Below are 24,582 nucleotides of genomic sequence, written 5' to 3' on the forward strand. Positions count from 1 at the left end.
AGGTCTTTTCAGACATGAAAACAAAGTGGCTTCCTTGGAGACAGGTGTGGAGACAGAGACCTGGCGCCTGACACAGGAGATGAGCCACTTGCCTCCTCATCCATGGTTACATCTGGGGTGGCTCTGCGTTCAGTGTGTGACAGTGTGTGACGTTCCACACCGGGCACGTGGCCCTCCCACCCACCGCCTGCTTCTCTTGGGAGCTCAGAGAAGTCCCTAGGGTCAGGGTGAGGGCGAGAATGAAAACGTGATGCGTGACCGAATGCACAGTAAACTCCAGAGCCAGCATCTAACTCCAACGCCATCCAACACTACCAGGAGCACTTTGAGGGTCCCAATGTCTTACAAAGCACACGGTATGATTTTGACTGTGGAGGAAGGGAACCGAATCGAGGGGTGCTTGGCTGTACAACCCGTGTTGTGTGGATCACGTCATATGAACAAATTCATATGTTAATCATTAGCATATTAATAGTACTATAATTTTTGATACACATCCAAGGGACTACAACTTATGTCAAATTTACTCATTGTTTGAGCCTGTCCTATTAGCCATCCAAAATATACTTACCAAAATCACATCTGTAGAGTCACCTTCCAAACCATGTATGCCTGCTAATGGGTTGTAATGCTCCAAAAGAGGCATTACTCTCTTGGGTAATTTGTAAAATGAGGGGGTTGGATAAATACTTTCTGAGATCCCTCTGGATTCTGGTTCTGTGATTCAAATGTGAAGAAAGTGATGAAAAGCAAACAGTGAATAGGGCTTCCCTGGTGGTGCAGTGGTTAAGAATCCACCTGCCAACGCAGGGTACACGGGTTGGAGCCCTGCTCCGGGAAGATCCCACATGCCGCGGAGCAACTAAGCCCGTGCACCACAACTACTGAGCCTGTGCTCTAGAGCCCACGAGCCACAACTACTGAGCCCACATGCCACAACTACTGAAGCCCACGCTCCTAGAGCCCATGCTCCACAACAAGAGAAGCCACCTTGATGAGAAGCCCACGCACTGCAACGAAGAATGGCCCCCACTCGCTGCAACTAGAGAAAGCCCGCATGCAGCAACAAAGACCCAATGCAGCCAAAAATAAATTTAAAAAAAATAAATTAAAAACAAAAAACCAGTGAAGGGCTCACAAGAGCTGTATCTTTCTAGAGTGATGCAGACCTCCATTGGGGCAGAGGCCTGTTTATACCTCAACAAACTACAATGTCTCATGTTTGCGGAGTTCAAATCACCACCACCACCAACATGGCCAGCCCTCCCCGGGGGCTTTTCTCTACCAGGCACTGTGCTGGCATTTAACCTGCACTGGCTCACTGAATCCTCACAACAACCAAAATAACTGAAATTTGCAGTAACTCTAACATTAATATTATCTAGGAAATAGCTCTCCAAAGACAGACAGCTAACTCTGATGTACCATAAATATCTCCCTCAAAAAAATGTCTGTCTGATGGAGACATCTTTGAGACAATTGAGAAATCTGAATATGGACTGGGAATTATGTGATATTAAGAAATCATTCTAATAGGTGAAATCATTCTGATAGGTGAAATTCATTCTGATAGGAGAAATTCATTCTGATAGGTGAAATCCCAGCGTGGTGGTTTATATAAAAATTAGAGTGGGGACTTCCCTGGTTCTATCCCAGGCCACTGGGATAAAATAAGAAAAAGCCAAAAATAAATAAATTAATCAATAATAATAAAAAAAAAAATTAGAGGGAGTTCCCTGACAGTCCAGTGGTTAGGACTTGGTGCTTTCAAATGCCGTGGGCCTGGGTTTGATCCCTGTTCGGGGAACTAAGATCCTGCAAGCTACGCAGCACAGCCAAAAAAAAAAAAAAAAATAAGTCGTTAAAGTATACTTCCTTCTGTTATTAATCCGTTTACTTTCACAAAGGGAGTTGAGGTGACTTATACCAAAAAAAAAAAAAAGAAAGAAGTGTGATAAAGCAAAAACCACTGAAAAATAATAAAAATACAATAATAATGTATAAGAAAACTAAGAAGATTTCAATTAAAACAAAAATCCTAAATTGAAGGAACTACATTTAAGCTTAAAATTGAGCTCTTACTGGGACTTACAGTCTTTTCATTTGAAGAACCCCAAATCCCCCATCATTCAGGCAAGGGAGGTAGCCCAGATGACACTCCCCACTGCTGATTAACAAACTGGGAAGAGGTGGGAAGGGAAGGAATTTGGGGTGTCTCCTGTGGTGCTTAGCGACAAGGTACCATTGCGACACGTCAGGCAGAATCCAAGGGCCTGTAAGGCCATCGCCAGCACACATCCTGGAGGGAAGCTTCTTCCAAACTCCTGTTCATTAAGGACTAGAAAAGTACTGGCTCATTCTGAGATGGTGACAACTTGTTACACAGCAAACTCCAGAAACCTCCGACAGGAGCACATCATAACACTTCCCTGAACACAGCCCTGGCCGTAGCCCTGGGTCTCCCAGATGCTGGCTTGTCCGCCCTGCTTACCTGACAGCTGTGATGCAGACGCCTCAGCCTTCTGGAATCCGTCTTCAGCTTGGTGTGCACTGTCCTGAAGGGTAGACTGTTTCAGCATCTGGTAGGCTTTCGTTTCTATAGATGAGAAAAAGTCCCAGGTAACAGGATACCCACAGGCAAAAGAATGAAGTTCTTACCTTACATCATACACAAAAATCAACTCAGAAAGGATTAAAGACTTAAATATAAGACCTAAAACTATTAAGTTCCTAGCAGAAAACGCAGGAGAAAAGCTTTAGGATATCGGATTTGGCAGTGATTTCTTGGACACAACACCAAAAGCACAGTCAACAAAATAAAGACAAACAGGACTACAGCAAACTTAAAAACTTTTACGTGTCAAAGGAAACAATCGACAGAGCCCTTAGCCCTACTCTAAGTTAAAGTGGGGAAGACTGTTGGGAAGAATACTAAAGAAGGGTCCCGTGAAGGACCTGAGTGACACAAGCTTCCCCATTGCCTCAGGTCTCAAGGACTCCTGGGTGAAGCGGAGGATGCAGAGATAGAGTTTTAGCAGAGACACAGCAAAACAGCACCCATGGCCACACTCTCAACATGGCCACTAACTAAAGGATTCCCGTGTCAGCTCCAGGGGCTGGCCATCGGCTGCATTCCTGTGCTTGCTGGTTCAGTTTAAGAACTGAACCACAAGGCCCATTATTACTGGTTAAAACTACCATCATGCTGAAGGAGAAAAATATAACTTACCTTGCCCTACTGAGAATCAGTCAAGATAAAAAATAAGTATTTAAAATGAGCATCATATTTTTGAGTAGTAAATGCTATGTAATTAAAATATGCACAGATCAGGGACTCTTAACTCTGAAAATAATAAATCCTAAGGCAACATCTTTTAACATTGCTGGATTGTGAAATCAGTGTCCATTGGAACTAGCATTGATAGTTTGAAAACTTTAGTAAAGAAAACACAAGATGCAGTACATGCACGAGGGGAAAGTACTGTTTTGTGTAACATCTGTGTGTGTGTGGGGAAGTGGGCTGGGATAGAAAGTGTTTCTTGCTGTAGGTTAGTCCCACTGTCCCAGGGCTGCTCCGACAGGAGTGCATCATAACACTCTCCGATTAATCCTAACATCCTTATCACCTCAGATTCAATGTCAGGTAATCTGTTGAGGGGGTAAGGTAGTAATAAAATCAAAGGTGGAGTGTCTGAATTCTAAAAAGGTAAAGAATCACTGTAAAACAGATGAAAATGCTGTTTTGTTTTTATTTTAGAAAGATCAGCCAAAAAGATGTTCAGCTTTCAGGATACAAGTCCAGATTTTAATGACCATGTGCTATTTCTGCATTCAATGAAACTTATTTGGTCAAGGAAAAGATAGCAAAAGACAGAAAGAAATTTTTTTAAAGAGAAATGAAGGAAGGAAGCGGGGAAAGAGGGGAGAGAAAGAGAGAAAGGAGAGCAGCTTCTTGATGAACAAAGGCTCCTGGCAGCTGGAAGCTGGAGCTGGGCTCTGCTGTCTACCATCTGAAGGGAAATCATTTGACTCCAGTAAGCCAGCTCTCAGGCTTCTCAGAAACCAGGAAAACATGTGCTATTTATTTTCAGGAGAGGATTTTTGTGCAAAATATCAGGTTAGTAGTTGTGAGGTGATTTCAGATTGGGGGTGGGGGATTAACTATTCTGTCCAAATACAAGACGGGATGGATCTCATCGCTGGTCTGAGCCTGGGAGGGAGGACTGGGCAGCGAGTCACCCCAGCCCAGGGGCCAACCTAGTGCTCGGAAATCACCTCCACATGCCTCCCACACTGGGGGCCTGCCCGTCCTTCTCGAAGGACTCGGACTCTCTCACTGGGCTGCCCGTCCAGGCTGCCTCAGTCTGCTTTCAATGGTACAACAGTTTGGAGGGAGAAAGCTCATCTCTCCCGCCCACGCAGCCAGAGCCCACCCCCTTCCCACCCCTGGCTCCTCACGGGCATTTGATCCTTAAACCTCCTGTGGTCCGTCTCCAAGCAGAGTCACTGGAGGCCGTCTGGACAGTTTTTATGTGGGATGTGGCGGCCCTGACCCGAGTAATCAAGGGTTGGCACGATCCAGCTGAGGACCGCCAGGCACGTCGTCTGCCCTCACCTCCAATGCATGCTTCTTAATGGTTTTCAGCGCAGAGTGAGGTTTAAAAGGTGAAAGGATTACGTGCACTCCCTTGGAGGAATAAACACTAACTGAGGCAGGACCAGCGACCCCAAAGCAGCTGGAGGGGTTGGAGCAGACGCTCAGGACTGGAGTCATTCTCCCACGGCACCTGATACCCTTACTCACTCTTACTTTAGTCAGAAGAGCTGCACAAAACAGCAGACGAAGAACTGAGAGATGACCCAGAAAGGAAAAACAAAATCAAGGTTTGGTTAAAAAAATGATCAGGAGAGGTTACAGGCTACACAGCCTGTGTAGAAACAAGGGAAGGGGGGTTCAAGTACACAGATTCTGCAGCAGAGAGGACAGGGCAGGACTGTCAGTGCAGACACTCTCTGGGGCCCGGCAGGACCACACATGTGACTCTGGCCAGACGAGAGCGGTGGGAGGGGTGGGCCCCATGGCCGGCGGGAGAGCTCACGCCCTGTCAGGAGGGGACAGCTGTTCTGTGGCCACAGCCGACTGCTGCCAGCCGGGAAAGCGGGCCTAGTCTTGCCAGACTTCTGGCTTAAGAAAAAATTAAAACACTGCACAGGCCACACAGAACATACTTGCAACCTTGAAACTAGACGGCGGTGAGCAACTTCTTCCGTGTTCACTGAATGTGGCACAAGAACACTAAAGAGCAAAACTTCAGCCAAGGGATACAAGCTAGATGTTAAGGATAGCTTTCTCCGCTAAAAGAGCTGACGTAGCCCGGGACATAGGATCAAGGAGGCTGCAACAGCTGTCTGGAAATTGCTAGGGCGCTGTCTGTATCAAACGGACCAGATTCCAGAATTTTTGGAAGCAAGAGTATACTTTTTGCTCAAACAATTCAGACATTCTCCTGGAACAGCCTAGAAGACTTGGCCAGGACGCCAACGGCATAAAGCAAAGCCACAGAGTTGAAGTCTGTGGCACTTCAGGCCCAGGCTTTTCTGGAGGGAAGAAGGACAGTGAGGAATCAAGTGGCTGAAAGCCGCACGGCGTAGCCCTGCAAATTCAGCTGTTAAATGAATGAGTAAACAGACAGAGGAGCGAAAGCAACAAAGCTGGAGGTTCCAGTTGGCCTGCTGTAAACAAGGTCGGGACGAGGGTCATATATCAATATTTCCAAGGTGAAAAGACCTGAGTCTTAACTGCACGGACACCGTAAGTCTGCAAATTCGAGGACTGGGTGGACCCTTAAGGCTTCACTTTGTAGCCTGTGACTCAGAACTCCAGAGAAATACTTCCTCCCGTCAGTAATGTCAAACCCTCAGAAAAATACTGAGTAGTGCAAACAATTAGATAAAACAAGCACTTCTAAGAATACAATGATTTTCAACTAGATGCTCTGGCGCACACAGAAGTAGTGTACACGCAGGCGCAAGCTTCCAGCTCTGGGCTGCTCAGTCAGGCTTCCATCACACACTCAAAGCTGCGTCGAGACTGAGTTTCAAAAGTAGAAACTTTTGCGGCTGAAAATACAAAATAAGGCAAGGGGTCCAGGGGTGAAAATCTACCCTTAGCTATCAATTCCAGGCTGACGACACAACGAGAGAAATATATTTTTCCTTACTCTGTCACACAAGCTGGCTGAACCCCATCACCTATCTTCCTGCCAAGTGGTGACGGATCACCGAGATTGTTTTTTTCTTTTTGATATGCATTTTGTCTAGAAAATGGGAACAGAGAAAGAAAATGAAAATGTGCTGAATAAAGGGAGGCAGGAGAGGGATGATGCTGAGGAGAGAAAGAAAAAGCCTCAACTTCTTATCTTTCGTTCTCTTTTATATGCAAATGTACACCTGCTAAAATACTTCTAAATCTACAAAGAAAAAGAAAAAGAAAATATCTGGTGAACAAGTGCTTTTAACAACCCATTACAAGAGCCAGATAAACACGTGGTTCCCCAGCCTCTGAGGGGTGTCTCCGTCTCCAAGGCAGAGGCTCGGCCTGGCTTTCGCAGAAATCCCTGGTGAAGAAAAGAAGAGAGGGAATAACAAAAGGAGATGCAAACAATGCCATACTACAGCTAGAAAAGCAACCCTGAACCGACAAAGAACTGGGCATCTCTGAGTCAGGAAGGATAACTGATTCCTGTAGGAAGCGTGTAGAAATTCTAAACTTAAATTCGAAAAATAGTTTCTGCCCACGAGTTTCCCAGGGCTATCGCTTTTCATGTATCTCTGCACCCATGCCAATTTTTCATTCACAGTGCACTAGATGTGTTGCTGATGGAGCAAACCCAGTTGTCTTTGCAAAATAAAACAAAAATTGTGGGATGTAACTCTAAAATTAATTCTAAAGGTAAATACTATTACTTAAAATCCAGAAATCACTTGTCTAGCAATCTACTCAAATTAAAACAAGAAACTATTAGGCTAAGGGTGCTTTCACAACTCTGAAAATACAGAAAACTCATCTATGTTTAGGAATTAAAAAAAAAAATGCCACACGGGACTTCCTTGGTGGCACAGTGGTTAAGAATCCACCTGCCAATGCAGGGGACACGGGTTCGATCCCTGGTCTGGGAAGATCCCACATGCTGCGGAGCAACTAAGCCCGTGCGCCACAGCTACTGAGCCCGCGAGCCACAACTACTGAGTCCGCATTCCACAACTACTGAAGCCCACGTGCCTAAAGCCTGTGCTCCACAACAAGAGAAGCCACCACAATGAGAAGCCTGCGCACTGCAACTAGAGAAAGCCTGCACGCAGCAACAAAGACCCGGCGCAGACAAAAATAAATAAATTTTTTAAAAAAAGAGCCACACGTCTAGGTGAATGTGGGGCACACAGGCTGGCTCCATAACTGGAATTACTTTTCATATCTAGACTTTCCACAGTAACCACCACTCTACCAGCTATCCTGGGCCTGGGAGCCTCTTGTCCAGGTTTCCTCTGTCCTCGCACAGGGAGGGCAGATGCACGGAGAAGGGAAAAGCTCCCCGTTCAGATGAGCTGCCTGGAGATGCTTCAGGAAATAGGTGTTTCCATCACATTCTGAATTTCTATGGGGCAGTTCAACAATTACACCTGAAAATAAGTGCCAGGCTTGTAACTGACCTTTAATGAACGTTTAAAAACTGAACTGAAACAGTTTTGCTGATATTACTTCACATGAAAATTCCTAACCATGTAACACTGCTCAGCCATGGGAGGTGAATTTTCAACTCTCAAGGTCATGGAATCTTTAACTTTTGAGTAATTTTGATCAGGAAGCTGTATCTTAATGGCATAATTAAATAGTCTTTAAAAGCAACTTTCTAGCAATTTGTACTCAATGATTTATAAAATGAGAAGATTCGGAAATAAAGACAATAATATTCTCATCATCATCATCGTCATCTATAGTAGGGCCAGGAACAATCACTGTACACGATGAACCAGAAGCCGGCAGTGTGAAATATGAAGAAATCCCTCCCCACCCCCTGTACTGGGTTGACTAGTGTTTCCCCCAAATTCACGACCACCCAGAACCTCAGCCTGTGACATTATCTGTAAACAGGATCTTTGCAGATGTAATTAGCTAAGGATCTCAAGATGAACTCATCCTGGATTTACACTGGGCCCTAAATCCAGTGACTGCTGTCCTGCTGGGAAGAGGACACGGAGACACAGGTGGCGGCGACGTGAGGACGGAGGCAGAGACTGGAGTCACGCTGCCACAAACCAGGAGCCACCAGAGGCTGCCACAGGCCAGGAAGGATGCTCCCAGGAGCCTTCCGAGGGCCCTGCTGCCACTTTGATTTTGGACTTCTAGCACCCACAACTGTGAGAGAAATCATTTCTGTGGTTCTAAGCTCGTGGCACTTTGCCACAGCAGCCCTAGGGAAATCACACCCTCCCTGACCCCTGACTGTACTGAAATATCTAAAGTCCAACCTCTCCCCTCTCTCCACTCAAGTCTCTTGCATAAAATAAGGGTGTTTCACACCATGACCTACAAGGGCTCTTTCGGCTTTGAGATCTCCTGCTCCACGGTTCTCAAACCCGGGGAGTCACCTGGTGTGTTACACAAGACTGATGCCTGGGGCTCAGGCCTGGAGGTTCTGGGGCACCCAGTCCAGGGTGTGGCTGGGGTGTGGGTCTGTTTTAAAGTTCCACATGGGATTCTGCTGTGCAATCACTGAGGAGAATTTCTCAGGCACTTCTGAGTTCATTTCCTTGAAAGCACCCAATCAAGAGCTCTTCAGAAAGGTGCCTTCCATTCTTCCACGACCACGTTAAACAGGCACCACCAGCCTGCAACGTCCTGAGTGAGGAGTTCTCTGCTGTCATGAGCAGCCGGACCCCTGCCACAGAGACGGGGCCAGGGCCAACCCAGCAGCACACGGTGCTTCCCTGGGCTCCCTTCCCCAGGCACAGCAAGTAAGGCATCCTGACCTGACTGTGCATTTCCGGGACAGAACTGGCGAGGCGCAGTCTCAGGAAAGCCTCAGGAGTAGAAGTGCTTTGCCACTGGACTCCGCAGTCCTCAGTTGTCACTGCAGTTTTCTCTCCCAGGATAAATCTAGTCACCGGTGACAACGCGGCCATCGTGTATTTCCAGCCTTTTCCCAATCTGATGCAAAACTCAAGCCATGATGTTTGGGGAAGCCCTGCCCACAGCCCCAAGAGCACCCTGTAAATCTAGGCTGACCTCCCACAGAGCTTCTAAATGGACGTGCCTCAGTCTGACCCGGAATGTTTCAGCTTGCCAAAGAATATCAGTGAGCAATGGCACCGTCACGCAACCACTTTCAACACAGCTTGACCAAGAGAATTGGTGTCAAAAGAATGAGAGGCTGAATGGACATTCTTAGAGGCTTAATCCTCTTGAGATAAAAGCTGAGAGCCCTTTTCACATGGAGCTTAAGGAGATGAGTTTTGCCAGGATGGGCACGTGGGTGGGAAAGTACCGGTGGAGTGACTGATGGAAAGAGACGGTGTTCTGGCCTAAATCAACAAGCGCTTAAGGAAACTCCTTAGTACTTTCATTTTTATTCATTCGTTTGATGAAATGAGTGCCCATTGTGTGCCAGATACTGTGTCGGGGCTGGGTTTTTATGACATTTAGCATAAGCTGCATCATTTACTAAAATTAAAACTCACCAAATCCTCAAAGGTAAATTTAGTATAAATACCAATAAAATTACCAATGCGGGAAATTTTACTTTGGGGGTATGAGTAGTTCAGAGGGAGACTTTCTCTCATAATCTAGACAAGCATGGCTTCAATCCTGGCCTAAGTGCTCCAGGGAAACACTGACCTGACTGTCCTGTACCTGCTCGTGGTCTCAGGCTCGCCTAGGGGTACAGGCTCACTCCCCTTTACAAGGGCCACCCCAGGACAGTCCACACTCAGAAATCCTCAAGAGCTGCCCACCTCTCCAGGCTTTGCTCATCATCACTCTCAAAATCGTCCCTGCAGGGCTCATCTTTTGTTAAGATACAAACCGATGTTTAACTGGTCCAGATGCCCTCATGCAGGCACCTCTCTTATAAAACAAAAGAGGCTGCGTGGTGGGACGGAAGGACTTCAGGGCTTAATTCCTGAAATCTGAGTGTGATTCAAGATCTGACACACTGGCTATATGGCCCTGAACAGGGCTCTCAATCTTTCCAAGTATGCTGGACCATCTGTAGGATGATTTGCTTACCTGCAGGGCTCCTGTGAAGGTTAGAGACGATGGAGGCTTAGGAGGGCAGGGACCTGGCCTTTGGCTGTCCCTGGTATTCCCTGGACTCAGCCCAAGTAAAGGTGTAACATATATGCAAATTATATATTATTCTTAAATAAAGAAAACCACACACTCATAGATAATCACATTAATCTTTGATTTTGACCTGGATTCTTTAGTGTGAACAACCAGACTAAAGGAAGGGGTAGCCTGTGTTAACAAGCAGATCACAGGCTGTGGTTGTGTGCGTGGGTGTGTGTGCAGGAGGGTGTGTACATAAGTCTCCGCACAGATGACAGGAACTAGTGTGAAACTCACATTCCCCGTGACGGCGACTAACAAGGCCGATGCCTTCAGAGTGACAGCAAACTCTTTAAGTTGTGGGGATATGCAATAAGAAGGGAAATGAATGAGAATGTCGGCTCATTTGATCCCTTCACTACGGAATGAGAATCACAGGCTTAGCATTAGAAGCAATGTCAGTGCTCCCAGAAGCAAGAACCCTTCCACGGAGCCCCTCTAGAGAGCAGGTTCCTGCCACGGTTCAAGCCCTGGCACAGAACCTCAAGCCTGGAAGACACCCGACTAAAAAAGCTAGAGAGTTCTGCCGTTACTGGGTGTGGATTCCTTCGCTGCAACACTCACTAACAGGGCCCCCGAGCTACACTCTATGACTATACTCGGTAAATCTGGCAGCCCCGCAAATATTTAAGGATAGCTTTTGTGCCCTTCTCAGGTTAAACTTTCCCAGGACCCTCATCATTCTGAAAACGGTGTAACTTCAGAGCTTCTGCCCAATCTCCTGTGCCGGACCCTGATTTCCCCGTGGCCTCTCTCTACCATACCCCTTGGGAGATGGCTATAAAGCAGAATCACACAGAAGCACCCTGAGGATGAACACTTCCGAACTGTCCAAAGTTACTACTGTAACCTGCCGGTTGTCGATGCAGGAAGCAGCTTTAACAAGTCACTTTCAATTCTGACATCACCTGGGTTTAGTTACACTAAAGTAGCCCAGGTCAGGGGCTCAGACGGGTGAAGAAACAGAGCAGGAAGTAAAGAGCTGACAACGACGGCTGATGCCAAAGCCCAGGATCCACCACCACATCTCCTCAACTCCCAGAGGGCAGCCTCACAAATGTTCCTTCTCTTTGGAATATTCCAGAAGGACTGCGGCCCATACAGACAGGAGAGCCTCAACAGAACTATTACAAAGGAGGAGGTGGCCCCCATTATCTTAAATCAAACGATACACCTGCCTTACTTCACCAAAGGCCAAATCTCCAAATAATCACGGCAAAAAACACAAACATTTAGTAAAGAGATGAAGGTCAAGAACTTGGAGATCAAAGCAGCTGCAACGACAGACGCAACCAAGGAATACGCAGAGACCATGGAATATGCAAAGCAGAGGTGCACAAGGCCTCTGGCAGGAACTTGCCAGGACGTGCCGAGGAGGAGGGGTGTGGTGGCAGGGCGCAGAACGGCAAGGCTCTCACTGAGAAAATGCTTCGGAAAGCTTTTTTCACATCCCCCAGGTTATTTTACATGCCTACTTCTTTGGCCTATAACAGGCACAAAGCATTTTTTTAACTGCGAACTACTGATGGATCAATGACAATTTCTTAAAAAAAACCTTCATGGCAAATAGTCCGTATTACTTCTAGGTACATCACACCTCTTCCCACGTGAAGAGAAGAAAGATCTGAAACCCTGGTACTTGACTATCTCCTCTCTTATGAAGAAATTCTGAGATATACAGAGAACAGACTGGAGATTACTGGTGTGGGGGTAGGGGGTGAGTGATACAGGTGACGGGGGTCAAAGGGTACAAACTTCCGGTTATAAAGTCAGTAAGTCCTGGGGATGGAACGTACAGCACTGTGACTACAGTTAACACTGTGGTACCGCATATCTGAATGTTGCTGGGAGCGTAAACCTTAAAAGTTCTCATTACAAGAAAAACAACTGTAACTACATGTGGTGACGGAGATTAACGAGGCTGACTGTGCTGATCATCCTGCAACGTCTACAAACAGTGAACCATTACCTCGTGCACCTGACATGGATGTAATGCTACATGTCAATAGTACCTCAGTTAAAAAGTCCCACGGGAAAACTACATCTGTATTAATTTGGGGACAGTCACTGACTCATACTGAACAGATGAGGAAGAATAGGCAACGAGGTCACTTCCTGGTTCCTCCCCAACAAGCCCTTAGGATTCTAACTGAAACAAATTCAGAGGTCATTAGCGATCCTGCACTCAAAGGTAGATGCAAAAGGAAAGCATTCAAATGACTTCCTGGATATCTGCAGTTTGGGATCATGTACACTTCTATTAACTCTACTAATAAAAAAATAAACAGGGAATTCTATCAGAGTTTTCTCAAAATGAAGAATAAAAATGCAATGAACGTATCACCAGGGAAAATGTTTAAAAGAAAAGAAAACCTCTGTATTTTAGAGTGAAATATTATCTGATGCAGAATATATACAATAATTTCTCTACTATAAACTCCTTTTTCAAAATCAGAGTTCATTCTAAATACATGGGTTTAAAATTAATCATCAGGCCATGAATCATATTGCCATAAAAGAAACCATTCTCTTCTGCTTATAAACAACAAAACTAACACATATGCAGATGCATGCCTCAGTACCTCGGTGCAATGGTGTATTTACTTGTATAAATATGTAAAGTCAGACCTTTGAATTTATAATGAAGTAGCACACCACTTTACAAAATAAGGTACTAGTAAATTTAGATGTACGACAAATAAGAACTCTGTTGAGAATATTAATTGCTGCTGTTGATATTCTAAAACTAAAATAAGTAATGACATTTAGATTTCACCTAAACCAACCTAACACACGTGCAGAAATCTTAACAGATCTTAATGAAACTTTACTGCTAAAATTTTTTAATCATCAGATGGGCTTTGTAACTGAGGCACAAGCAAGCTTCTTGTCCAGCACTGTTTTCTTTCCTGCTCTTATTACAGTATAATGACACATTCAATTATTACAGGAAAGAAAAGAGGGAAATCAGAAACATCTGTAGTTGGCCATATAATGACTGGTGTTCCCCATGGGGACTGACCTTTTCACACAGACGCAGGTGCTGAAAGGCTCATGGGGGGTGGGACACTCACACGTGTAAACATGTAACAATTTTGAAGGACTCAGCAGACAGGGTTATTTTCTACCTTCCTTTATGTTAACCTAAGCTCACATCTCATGCTCTCAGGATTGATCCCTTGCTACAGCACGTGGGAGTGGAATGCACTTGCTCTTTGCGGAGTCCACAACCACTAACCTGAAATGTTCTGGTTACATAAGAAAGTTGAATCTGAGGCCCTCAGGCAGCCACGACCTTACCTGTGACTGGCATCCTCGCTGCCACACTTTCTTCTGCGCTCTCGTCTCCGCAGCCACTGGAAACTTCTAAAAATCGAATATATGATAATAAAAATGTATTTCAAGGTTATATGGATGGAATAGGCCTTTGTCTGGTTTTTTAACTGCCATTCCTTTTATTTGCATTGCCTCCCCATCTTCTTTTTTTGGTTAGTTTATCTCTTGTCTGAAATACACTGTTACTAAAAGAAAACCTATTCGAAAGCTAAGGTATCTCTATGCTGCTTTCATGCAAAATAATTTAGCCTTACATCTATCAGACTTGCGTGGGGCTTAACACAAGTGGGCCTGAGGTCCTGTGCACATTATCAACTTCTGACCATATCCTGAGCAACTCACAGCTGTCTTGGAAATGCCATTATAGTGGTTTACTGGCACGTCTTAAAAGTAACACTAAAATAATCACAATTTCTAGATACTAAAAATTGCTTATTAAATTTTGGGGTCATAAATTCATTGATTCTTAATCATCTGTTTAGACTTTTATAAGGTTCTATTATAATTAAAAAGAATGTTTAATAATCTTGAGTAAATTCTATTAGGTGATATCAAAAACTTCAGTTCTTTATGGTATCATTTTAATGGAATCATCTTCATCCTTGTGGGATGATCAAAAAGTATATACTGTCAATTGTTAATTCTGTTAAGATTTCATAACTTACAAAAACATATTTTATTGGAAATTCAGCAGAACTGCAGACCTACAATTAGGTTTCCCAGTCTTGAAACACCTATTTCTGGAAGGTGGTACAAAACAAGTAACATGTCATGCATATTGAATCACAGGTATTCCTTAGAAGCTTTATTTTACGGGCACACCTTGAGAAAGAGGATGTCACACTGATTCTGAATGCAGTTTCGCTGCGGACAGACCCTTAACAATAGCTACCTTGTTCCCTTGTAGGAACACTGCTGAGCCACAGAGCAGGCTTTCCGTTCTTCATTCCACTGTTGTCATTCAGAGTGGATGGCAAGCTGCAAGATGATTCGCTGCTGTGAACAGCAGACCTATCCTTATGCTCTCCTGTGAGGCCTTTTTTCAATAATGCTGTTGCCTACGGTGTATAAAAGAAAGCACAAAGAAATGAAAACAAGCCGTGGTCACATTCCCCTTGGTCTCAAAGACCCAGCCTTCAAATATTATTTTAGGTTAAGCTTTACTTAGGATTTAATTTGTCTCCTGACATTTAACTGAAATTAAAATGTCTTCAAGATAAAATAACACCTGATTATTTTCCAGCATAATTTAATTCTTTACAACAACTTACACTCACAAGAAGACATTTTTTGAGGACTGAATCTTATGTCATGCAATGTTTTTCTACTTGGGAAGTATGTATATGAGACGTGACCACCTCTGTTAACCTGGGTGGTTTATCCAAGATCTACTCTTTCACTGCACGAATCTTGTTTTTCAGGCACGTGAGGACAGAGTTGGTTTGGACTGAGAAGGAGATCTGGAAAAATGTGACCTTATGGTATCCCCATTCTTCAAGAAATGACCCCTGAACTTCCCCTCAATGGGAAGATTGTGGAAAAACTTGGGGGCGGAGGAGGATACACTAAAGCAAAAAGAGAGCCAACCTTATTGGAAATCATAACTTTCAATGAAGGATAAAGACACTCTGTACTATGCCACTAAGCCTGCCGGGGAGCTTGGGGAAACTCAGCTGCCACACGGCCTATCTGCTTTCACAGGGCACTGAACTGTCGACATCGCCAGAAGTGTCCTGGGCAGGGAGGTGGGCAGGAATTTTACCACAGCCAATGTGAGAGGTAGAGAAAAAGTGGCACTTAATAGGATAGGTTAATACTCATGCCGGTGCATTTCCAGGTCAGCACTCCTCCCCCAAGAAATAAAAATATACTGGTGACCAGAGAGCTGAACAACCATCGGTGCCGCTGTCCCGCTGCCAGAGCACAAGCCTCTCTCTCCCCCTACTCGGAAGTGGAAGCCTCCCCCGGCGGTGGGAGAGGAACGCTAGGTGGTGGCACCGACCTCTCCCTGGTACCTGATGACAGTAGTAAACACGGAGCAGGGTCCGACCCACTGTGTGGGGAATGGACCTGAGACCCTCAAGTGAAAGGGAAGGGGGAGACGGGCAGAGGCTCCCTGGTCATCTTCTGTGCAAGAGTGAAACGGTAACAATGCAAACATCTAGTGAACAAAGGGGAAGATCATACTCTTTCCTTGTCATCAACATGAGAGTACGTGAAGAATCGCCGAGGCTCAACCTTGAAGACTGAGCCTTGTGAGTTTGGCTGAGGCCACTGTCATCAGCCTTGACATCCCTGCAAGGCTCTTGCCTTCAGCCCGCCTTAGGACCAGGGACCTCCAGGACCCATGGCTTATCCTAGGGGCCGGAGGTGGACTGAAGGGGACTTAAGGAGTTCTAGTCTCCTTGGCCAAGAGACCTGGTGTCAAGTTAGCCTTGCAGCCGAGACCTGTCTGTCCAGTTCTTGTAACCAGGAGCTTTTCCTACATTTGTATAAAGTGGGCCTTGGATTTTACTCCAATTGGGATAACTCTGTGGAATGAACTGAACAGGATCCCTCTTTCTGCCGACTGGGGTTCAGATGTACCATCCTCCCTTGAAGCTCGGGCCAGGGCTGGTTCCCATCATTAGCTGCCATAGTGCCCAGTCCCAGCTGCCCACGTAAACCATGGCACTGCACTTGCTTCCAGAATCTGTCCAGGAGGACAGGAGCTGCCATCTCGCAACCATCAGGATGCTCTCTGGACCATCCTAGCATGTCTCATTTCGAGATCTCTGCCCATCCTGATCTAGTCTGTCTGTTCCCACAGAGAGTAAGCTCCTATTCTGTACACCCAATAATTCTAGATATATGGAAAGCATTTTTAGAAGATGAACAAAAAGAATTGGCTTAATCTCTGTAGTTAAAACTATATATATAATTTTCTTTTTCTGATATTTAAAATAATCCAAACATTCTGAGAGTGCCTCAAGTATGTATTTCTTCCTCATATTATCTTATGCAATAGCTGTAACTAATAATTTCTTGGCGTGACTTCACAGTAGCCACTGTCTTAACCCACAGTTTAAGAATAAAGTTGTTAAAGGACTGTTGAGGCTTCCTACACTTTCTACTGTAGAATTTGCAGACAATGGAGATTGTCCTAGATTGTCAATAACTCGGATTACTTCTCACTAGTCCCTCCGTGATGACACACAATCAACATCACTGTTTTGCATATCCCTTTCATGTAAGAACTTCTTTTGCTTTAGCTGGGTTCCACCTGGGCTTCAAAAGAACACAGACTAAAGTGCTATAATGATACTGCAAACATCCTTCTAACAAGCCCTTGTAAGCTTGGTAAGAATACCACCAGTGCCACCAGCTCTATATTGAGCCCTCTTTTTTCACCATGGTGAGTAAGTGTGGGGCACACTGCAGGTTTTCATTTATTTCGTATATTTTATCCCATTTATCTTCACTACTTAATGCTCATAGCTCTAGGATTTCTCCTACTAATTCTAGAGATAACTTCTCAGAGATGAGTATTTTATATCTATACGGGTTTTTGATGGATGGTCAAATTACAGCATGAGAATGGTTGGTTTGACTCTGCTGGACCATGAAGCCAACAGAGATGGCAGTAGATCTGCCCAGCGGGTCATCCGCAGAGGAATTCACAAGTTAAGTCCCTAACAAGCAGGAAATAATGACAATATGGGACAGAAACAAAAGTCAGCCTGAGACAAGGAACGGTAGGAAGGTCCATTCAAAGGACCCATCAAAAACAACTTATGCAGAGCCAGGAAAAACATCTGTGATACATTCTCAAGATGTACTGTTTGCAGATCTTTGAAAAGGCGCATTTCTAAGGAAGGCCCCAAACGGAAGGAGTTTGCAGTGTGACCCGCGAAAGAACCAAAGCGCAAAGAGTGAGCAAGCTGCCCTGTACGTCCCACCTGTGACTGAGGGGCTCTGCAAAGTGGGGCTCTCTATCTGAAAAATGCCACCAAAGATGGACCTTCTGATGGTGCTTATGAATGGCCCGTGCTTGGGTTCCAACTTATTTGTTAGGTAGTAAAGGCTCTCTCTCATCTCATACATTTGGAGCCCAGTGGTGGTGGTAGTGGTGGTGGTGGTGGTGGTGGTAGTGGTGGTGGTGGTGGTAGTGGTGGTGGTGGTGGTGGTAGTGGTGGTGGTGGTGGTAGTGGTGGTGGTGGTGGTGGTAGTTAGTGGTGGTGGTGGTGGTAGTGGTGGTGGTGCTGGAGACTGCCTCATCGTTCTCAGCAGTCTGCAGCCTAAGTCAACACCAACGAACTAGTCCCTCACTTTCCTAACCTTCCCAGGAGCCAGGAGAAAGCGCTTAGAAATTCAATGCCAAGGCACACACTATATACAGGATGACCGAGGGTGAGACCTCCATATTTCAGATCTTATGAAAGAAAAACTGTCCTATGAGTTACGCTCGGCAGGACACCTAGGATTAATTGGCTCATTTTCTCAAAGTTCAGTCTAAATATGGATCTTGTTAGGTCTAGAACCCTAAGAGTCATCTAGGCTGACTCGATTTACATCCAGAAACTTATCAATTGTGAAATTCACATGCATAAATGCATAAATGAAGATATTAATGGAAAAGGCTTTGTATCCAAACACCATTAAGAAAAATGAAAGGTGAAAATCAAACTGCTCAAAATATTATAGCAAATAATACAAACTCATATAAAAAGAGTTCTTAAAAGTCAGTAAGGAAAAATATTACTAACCTAACAGAAAATGAGCAAAGAATGTGAACTGGCAAATTACCAATATAAAAGAAGAAATACAAATGGCTAACAAATAGGTGGGGGAAAAGTTTGACCGCAATTTGACCTCCTTTGCACTTCTCAATTTGGTGCTCAAAAAAAAAAGTTGATAGTATCCAGTTTCATAAAGAGCTCAGAGAAATGATATTTTCATCCATTCCTGGTAAGTGATGACCCTTCCAGGGTGAGATCTGACGGTGCAGAGCAGAAGCCTGAGAGACGCACATACCCTTTGACCTAACAGATCTACATTTAGGAAATCATTCTCAGGAAACAGCATGGGAATCTGTAAAAACTGAACTGCTCAGATATTCTTTGAAACTTTTTTACTAGAGGAAAAATTAAAAACAACTTAAAATGTTTAACACCAGGAGCCTGGTTAAAGAGACAGTGGAAGAGCCACACAGGGGTCTCTGTGCAGCCATTAGAAAGGATGTAGAACACGTGACGGCACGAAAGGAAGTTCACCTGTGACAAGTGGGGAACACGGAGGCTGTTCACACAAACAGTATAACCCACGTTTGTCAATACATTAAATATTAAAGACCATACACCGCAGTGTCAACAGGGTTCTATGTGGACAGTCGGATAACAGGCAATTTTCTTCTTTTTGTTTACCTTAATATTCCAAGTTTGTTTTTTTCCCTGTTACTTTTTTAAAGAAAACATATGCTAGCTCTAGAAGAATACGGTTTCTGCAATGGGTGGTACAAAGAGAAAATGAACGTGAAAGCACTTAATAAAATAAAAGTACCTTCCATATGTAAACCAGTGCTGTTAATGCAGACACAGAAGAACAAGAGAATGAAACACCACGGATGTTGACAGCACGGATGTTTCCCCTCATACACAGATTAACTGACCCTTCCTCAAGAACCTTCCTCCTGCACACCGGAAGTAATTTTTCAGTGTTCAAAGAGAAACGCAAGTAACATCACTTAAGTTTTATCTAAGTTATAGGAGAGGAAGGGGATTTCATCGATGTAGCAATGAAAAGAAAGGGGAAGTATTCATATGAGCCAGTGAACGAGTATTCAAGAGAGAAGAACAGAACACCAGTCCCTCATTTCAGGAGAGGGGCAGGGGTTTCTGTGGCCGTTCCCACCTGCTCTGCAAGTGACGCCGGCAGGCTGGGCTGCTTTGCCTGCAGAGGTCCCCCTGGGTGGAAGCAGGCTTCACTTGGGAGAAAAGCTGTATTAAGGTACTTTTTATTTTAATGAAGCACCCAACTCATTTTTTTTTTCACATAGAGTAATTACAAATTTTTCTGATTTAAAAGCATGCAGCTCAATTATGTAATTGCCTAATAGGTTATGCGGGTGCTGTGGATCTTATCTGGTCTCAGGGGGACATAATCCAAATTTCAGCAGCTTTAATGATGTATTTACTCAGGAGACGGGTTGACTCCAGCTGACAGCAAGGGACCCACAGGTAAACATCATTTACATGTGGCTGTTTAATTAGCCATTTACCCAAGAGATCAAGTAAGTATTTCTGAGCTTCATTAGACTCTTAACCAAGTGATTTCTAGTAGTGCTTTCTTAAATTTTGAAAATCTCCTACTTTTAAGATTTTATCTACAGAGAAACACTGAACCCATACTATTTACTAAATGTATATATTGTTCGAATATAGGAAAACAACTCAAAGACACTTGACTGTGCTAATCATAAAACGATGATTTGTGCATCTAACAGTCCTAGACCCCAGAAAAGCATTTTGTTCTCACGTCTGTAAGGCTTGCCCCTGCCCACATCATTCTGGTAACTGTACATTTAGGGCTGTGCATTTTTTCAGTCGCAACCTACTTGAGAAGCTGACTGCTTGCTTCGATTTTTAAGGAAGGATTTTTTTTTTTGGCCGTGCCACAGCATGCGGGATCTTAGTTCCCCAACCAGGGATTGAACCCGTGCCCCCTGCAGTTGGAAGCATGGAGTCTTAACCACTGGACTGCCAGGGAAGTCCCTTAAGGATGGATTTTGTCATTCATTTATTAGTAATTTTTATGGTTGTCACTAAGATGATTTAAAAAGGAACAAGAAACCTACTAGGGGAGGAAGAATATCACTTGACTCATAAACTATTAATTGGGCAGCCCCCTTCCCATTAATGATGGAGCTATTATTTGAAAAATTATGAGTGAACTGGTCATCTGAAACTTGGAATATGTTTTCCTGATATAAACAACACCTTTAGAAAAAAAAAAGACGATGAGATGGCAAATGGCAGGAGACCAATACTTATTTCACCCTTGACATAGCTGAGATGTGGGGTAGCTGCAGTGAACAAGAATGGAAAATGATGTCGTTACAAAATAGAACTAAATACAATGGATAATAAAACCTGAAAACAAAATCCTTTTTAGGATCTACATTTATCAATAGATAAATGGATGGATCTAAAAAGCACTGGTTCTGTTCCTCCTAAAGAATACTGTTCTTTCTTTAAGAACATTCACACAAATGGTACCATACCTCAAACAAAACAAAACAAAACTAAGGGTTATTTACTGAGTCACATGCAACGCAGTAAAATGAAAATGTGTGCAGGAAGGATGCACACAAGGTTACCTTTGAAAAGGGCAGCAACTGTGAGGGGTGCCCAGGGGCTGTATCTATACCTGCAATAATTTACTCCAGAAGGAGGGAAGTGGGGAGGAAGGAGGCGAGGAGGGAGAGCAGAGAAAGGGCAGGGGGAGGGAAGGAGGGGGAGGGAAGGAGGAGGAGGGAAGGAGGAGGAGGGGGAGGGAAGGAGGAGGAGGGCAAGGGGGTCCAAAACAACACGGTGCAGGGGTAACACATGTGCAAATGTGGGTCAATGGCATCACTGTATCACTCCATGTACGTATGCTTGAAATGCTTAAGAAAAAAAGTCCTTTTACTCTCTTTTAATTAAGGGAGCAGGGAAGGGGGGGCTTGGGAAGGCTGGAGGGTGATGCAGAGGCTCTGGACTGCATGGCAGCACAGGCTGTGGCTTTGGGACAGAGGGGCAAGGTTTGCCTCCAGAGGGGGCACACGAGGAATCCTGAATATTGTGCATAATAAAAATAAAAACTTTAAAAGGATCAAAAAGCCTGAGAACCCTATATTATGTATAAGGATGAAAAAACATACTTGGAGGGAATTCCCTGGCAGTCCAGTGGTTGGGAATCTGCACTCTCACTGCCGAGCGCCTGGGTTCAATCCCTGGTTGGGGAATAAAATCCCACAAGCCGCGCAGCACGGCCAAAAAAAAAAAGAAAAAAGAAAAAACATACTTGGAAACAAGACAAACTCACAAGACATTAAGCTCAGGAGAAGAAAGGCCGTGTCTCTGAGACGGCCGCTCTGGACCTGGTCTTCCACCACCACCCCCCAACCCCCCGAGTCTCCCCAGGAACGGGCTCCATCAGCTCGTGTCCAGCATCTCACGCTCTCCCTGGTGCCAGGTCGTCAGTCAGCCCCCAACTGTCCTGGCTGAGCCACGGCAGGGTTCGTCCTTGGCCGTCCCCCTCCCATCCACGCAGGCTAAATTCCCTGAGGCCCTGCAGACCCTCCTGCAGCCTGGCTCAAAGGGCTCCGCAGCTTTCCAAACTCTGCTGAACCCGTGAACACCGGCTCCCGAGCTGGGCCTGACCCTGCACGGTGGGCGGTGACCCCTGGAGCTTCTCATCCCCGTCCCCAGATGCAGTCCACTCCCCAGCCACAGAGAACAGCTCCGTTTCCTGGAAAAGTGTGGGCTTCCTTGGTCTGTTCTTGGGCTCCTATCAGCCCTTGCCCATCACCCTGCCCTCTGAGCCTGTCAAAATCCTGCCTGGCTTTTAAGGGTCATCTCGCACAGCCCTCGGCTCCCTCCCTGTTTCTCCAGATGGCCTGGCTCCCTTTCCTGAGGGTCCATACCCTCTGCCGTGTTTTTACTGCAGGCATCCCATTATGCCATTCCCCTGAAGGAGGGACCACGTGGGATTTCTCTCTTTCCCTCCAGTGGATCTGGGCTGCTGCCTAATCCATAGAAATGGATTAATACATATTTGTGGAGTTGACACAAATGACCATACAGTATTTTTAAAGGATGGAGTGGAGAAAGAAAACCAGAATTCTACAAGATGCTCCTAAATTCCCTGGGCAAATGTTGTGGTAGATATGTTTAATTAGGTTACCTCCAGGACCTGGGTTAACTTTATGTAAGGACTTGAGATGCCTACATAAAACACTATGCAAAAGGCCTGAGATCAGACAGTTCCATCAACCAACCAACCAACCAACCACAAAACCTCACTTACAACTTATCACTTTTTTCAAATATGTTAATCATTGTTAAGAACGTAACTATTTCCTCAAATGACTAACTTGTACATGTTGAAACTTATTTAAAAAAATAAAAATTACTAACCCTTGTCCTCTGGTCCACGTTTTTGACTGGGAAAACTTCAGACAGCTTCGCGACTACCTCTTCTTGGATAGAATTATCATGTCTTTTCAAGGTGGCAACACGCTGATCCGATGGTGTCCTCCATAAACCTGAGGCCGGTGCTTGTTCAAACCTGTGAAACAGAAACAGGAGACCCATTAGACGTGTGTCGCGCTGGGTGACTTACGAACCTCCCACATTGTTAAAGGCCCTCACAATCAAGCTAGTAGAAGACAGTTTATCCAGAAAAGTCTGGAACCTAATATATTCTGGGCTAAGGGAATTTCCAGAGTCCAGTACTTAGATGCAGTACTAAAAGGAACCAGGCCCACTTAGAAAAAGGCGTTATATTCCAGGTCTGGGGCAGGAAAGGCACCAGATAAGCCCGGAGCACCTTGTCGTTCCAGGAAGCAAGGAAGTTCTCGGACTTCTGAGTTGTGTGCAAAGGCCTTGAGGGTTCTCTTGAAGGGGCTCCCACTGGCCAAGGACAGGACAGTTTGAGAACCAAAAGGATAACGACTACCACAGACGGATACACAGCAAATATATAAAAATATAAGCGTTCGTTTGAAAAGTAAATTAAATAAGTAAATAAAAATTTAAAAATAATAAAAACCTTTGGATTCACAGGCCACAACACAGATGAATCTACAGACATTCTGCTAAGTGATATAAGCCAGTCACAGAAAGGCAAATACGGTACAATTCCACTTACATAAGATGCTTAGGGTAGTCAAATTCACAGAGACAGAGAGTAGTGTGGTGACTGCCAAGGGCTGGGGGAGGGAGGAATGGGGACTAGTTTAGTGGGCACAGAGCTCCAGTTTTGTGAGATGACAAAGTTTTAGAGATCTGCTGCACACCAATGTGAATGTACTTAACACTACTGAACTGTACACTTAAAATGGTTAAGATGGTAAATTTTATGTTTATGTATGTTTTTACCACAAAAATATAAACAAACCAACCTTTGGATGCTGCTAGGGCAACAACTCGTTATTCTGGAAACTGGTTAAGTAAAGGGATAGAATCAAGCATTTTTCCTGCCTCTGTGGTTGAAAAACAAATTTCAGAGTTACCAAGTAGTTGATGGGAAAAGTTTTTCCAACTAATAAATGCAGAAGAAAGAACTGAGTTAGAAAAGTCACCATTTTCTAAGTCCAAGTGAATGAAATGCATCTAGGAAAGGATCCTAATTTTGAGCAAATTGCATAATGGAAGCTTTATATCAGAGGCATCCGTCTGCCAACGCTCGAGCCCACAGCCCAGCCTTGGCAGCACGAACGGTGGGACGAGCAGACACCTGCCGCCTTAGGAGGTGGAGTAAGAAGGACCAGCACTGCCTCGGATGTCATTCTGCCAGAATAACCCGCCTGGAATGTAATCCTGGATCCGGGTCCAACCACCAGTTTACAGGGAAATCATTTGGATCCTGACTCAAACACAGCAAATACAGACAGACTTTTTTTTGAGAAAGCCAAAGCAAACTGACAAGGACTAGGTAATAAAGAATTTTCTTAAACGGTAAGGTATTTAATCCTTGTACGTTACAGATATAAGTATTTGTGAGAGAAAAATGTTGTCTGTTTTAAACTACTCAAGAAAAAAGTGTGGGTGAGGGAAGGAGATAAAATAAGACTGGCAAAATGTTGACAACTGTGGATCTGGGTGAGGGTACATGGGGTT

At 44.6% G+C, this 24,582-nt stretch overlaps 1 protein-coding gene and 1 long non-coding RNA gene across 2 annotated transcripts in view; one reads left to right on the forward strand and one right to left on the reverse strand.

Moving 5' to 3' along the window:
* Positions 1-24,582, reverse strand: part of KIZ (kizuna centrosomal protein) — a 108,896-nt gene that overhangs the window by 13,268 nt on the left and 71,046 nt on the right. Inside the window, exons 8-11 of the mRNA XM_082431744.1 lie at positions 22,879-23,029; positions 14,616-14,781; positions 13,688-13,753; positions 2,492-2,596 (exon numbers count right to left, since the gene is read on the reverse strand). Coding sequence (XP_082287870.1) covers positions 2,492-2,596; positions 13,688-13,753; positions 14,616-14,781; positions 22,879-23,029 — 488 coding nt within the window. The remainder of the gene's footprint in view (positions 1-2,491; positions 2,597-13,687; positions 13,754-14,615; positions 14,782-22,878; positions 23,030-24,582) is intronic.
* On the forward strand, positions 14,788-18,620 carry LOC309645924. The gene is made up of 2 exons (XR_014255129.1): positions 14,788-17,852; positions 17,971-18,620. It is a non-coding gene; the product is annotated as an uncharacterized lncRNA (long non-coding RNA).

The sequence above is a fragment of the Balaenoptera physalus genome (genome assembly GCF_965194825.1).
Source record: "Balaenoptera physalus genome assembly, chromosome: 16".
NCBI lineage: Eukaryota > Metazoa > Chordata > Mammalia > Artiodactyla > Balaenopteridae > Balaenoptera > Balaenoptera physalus.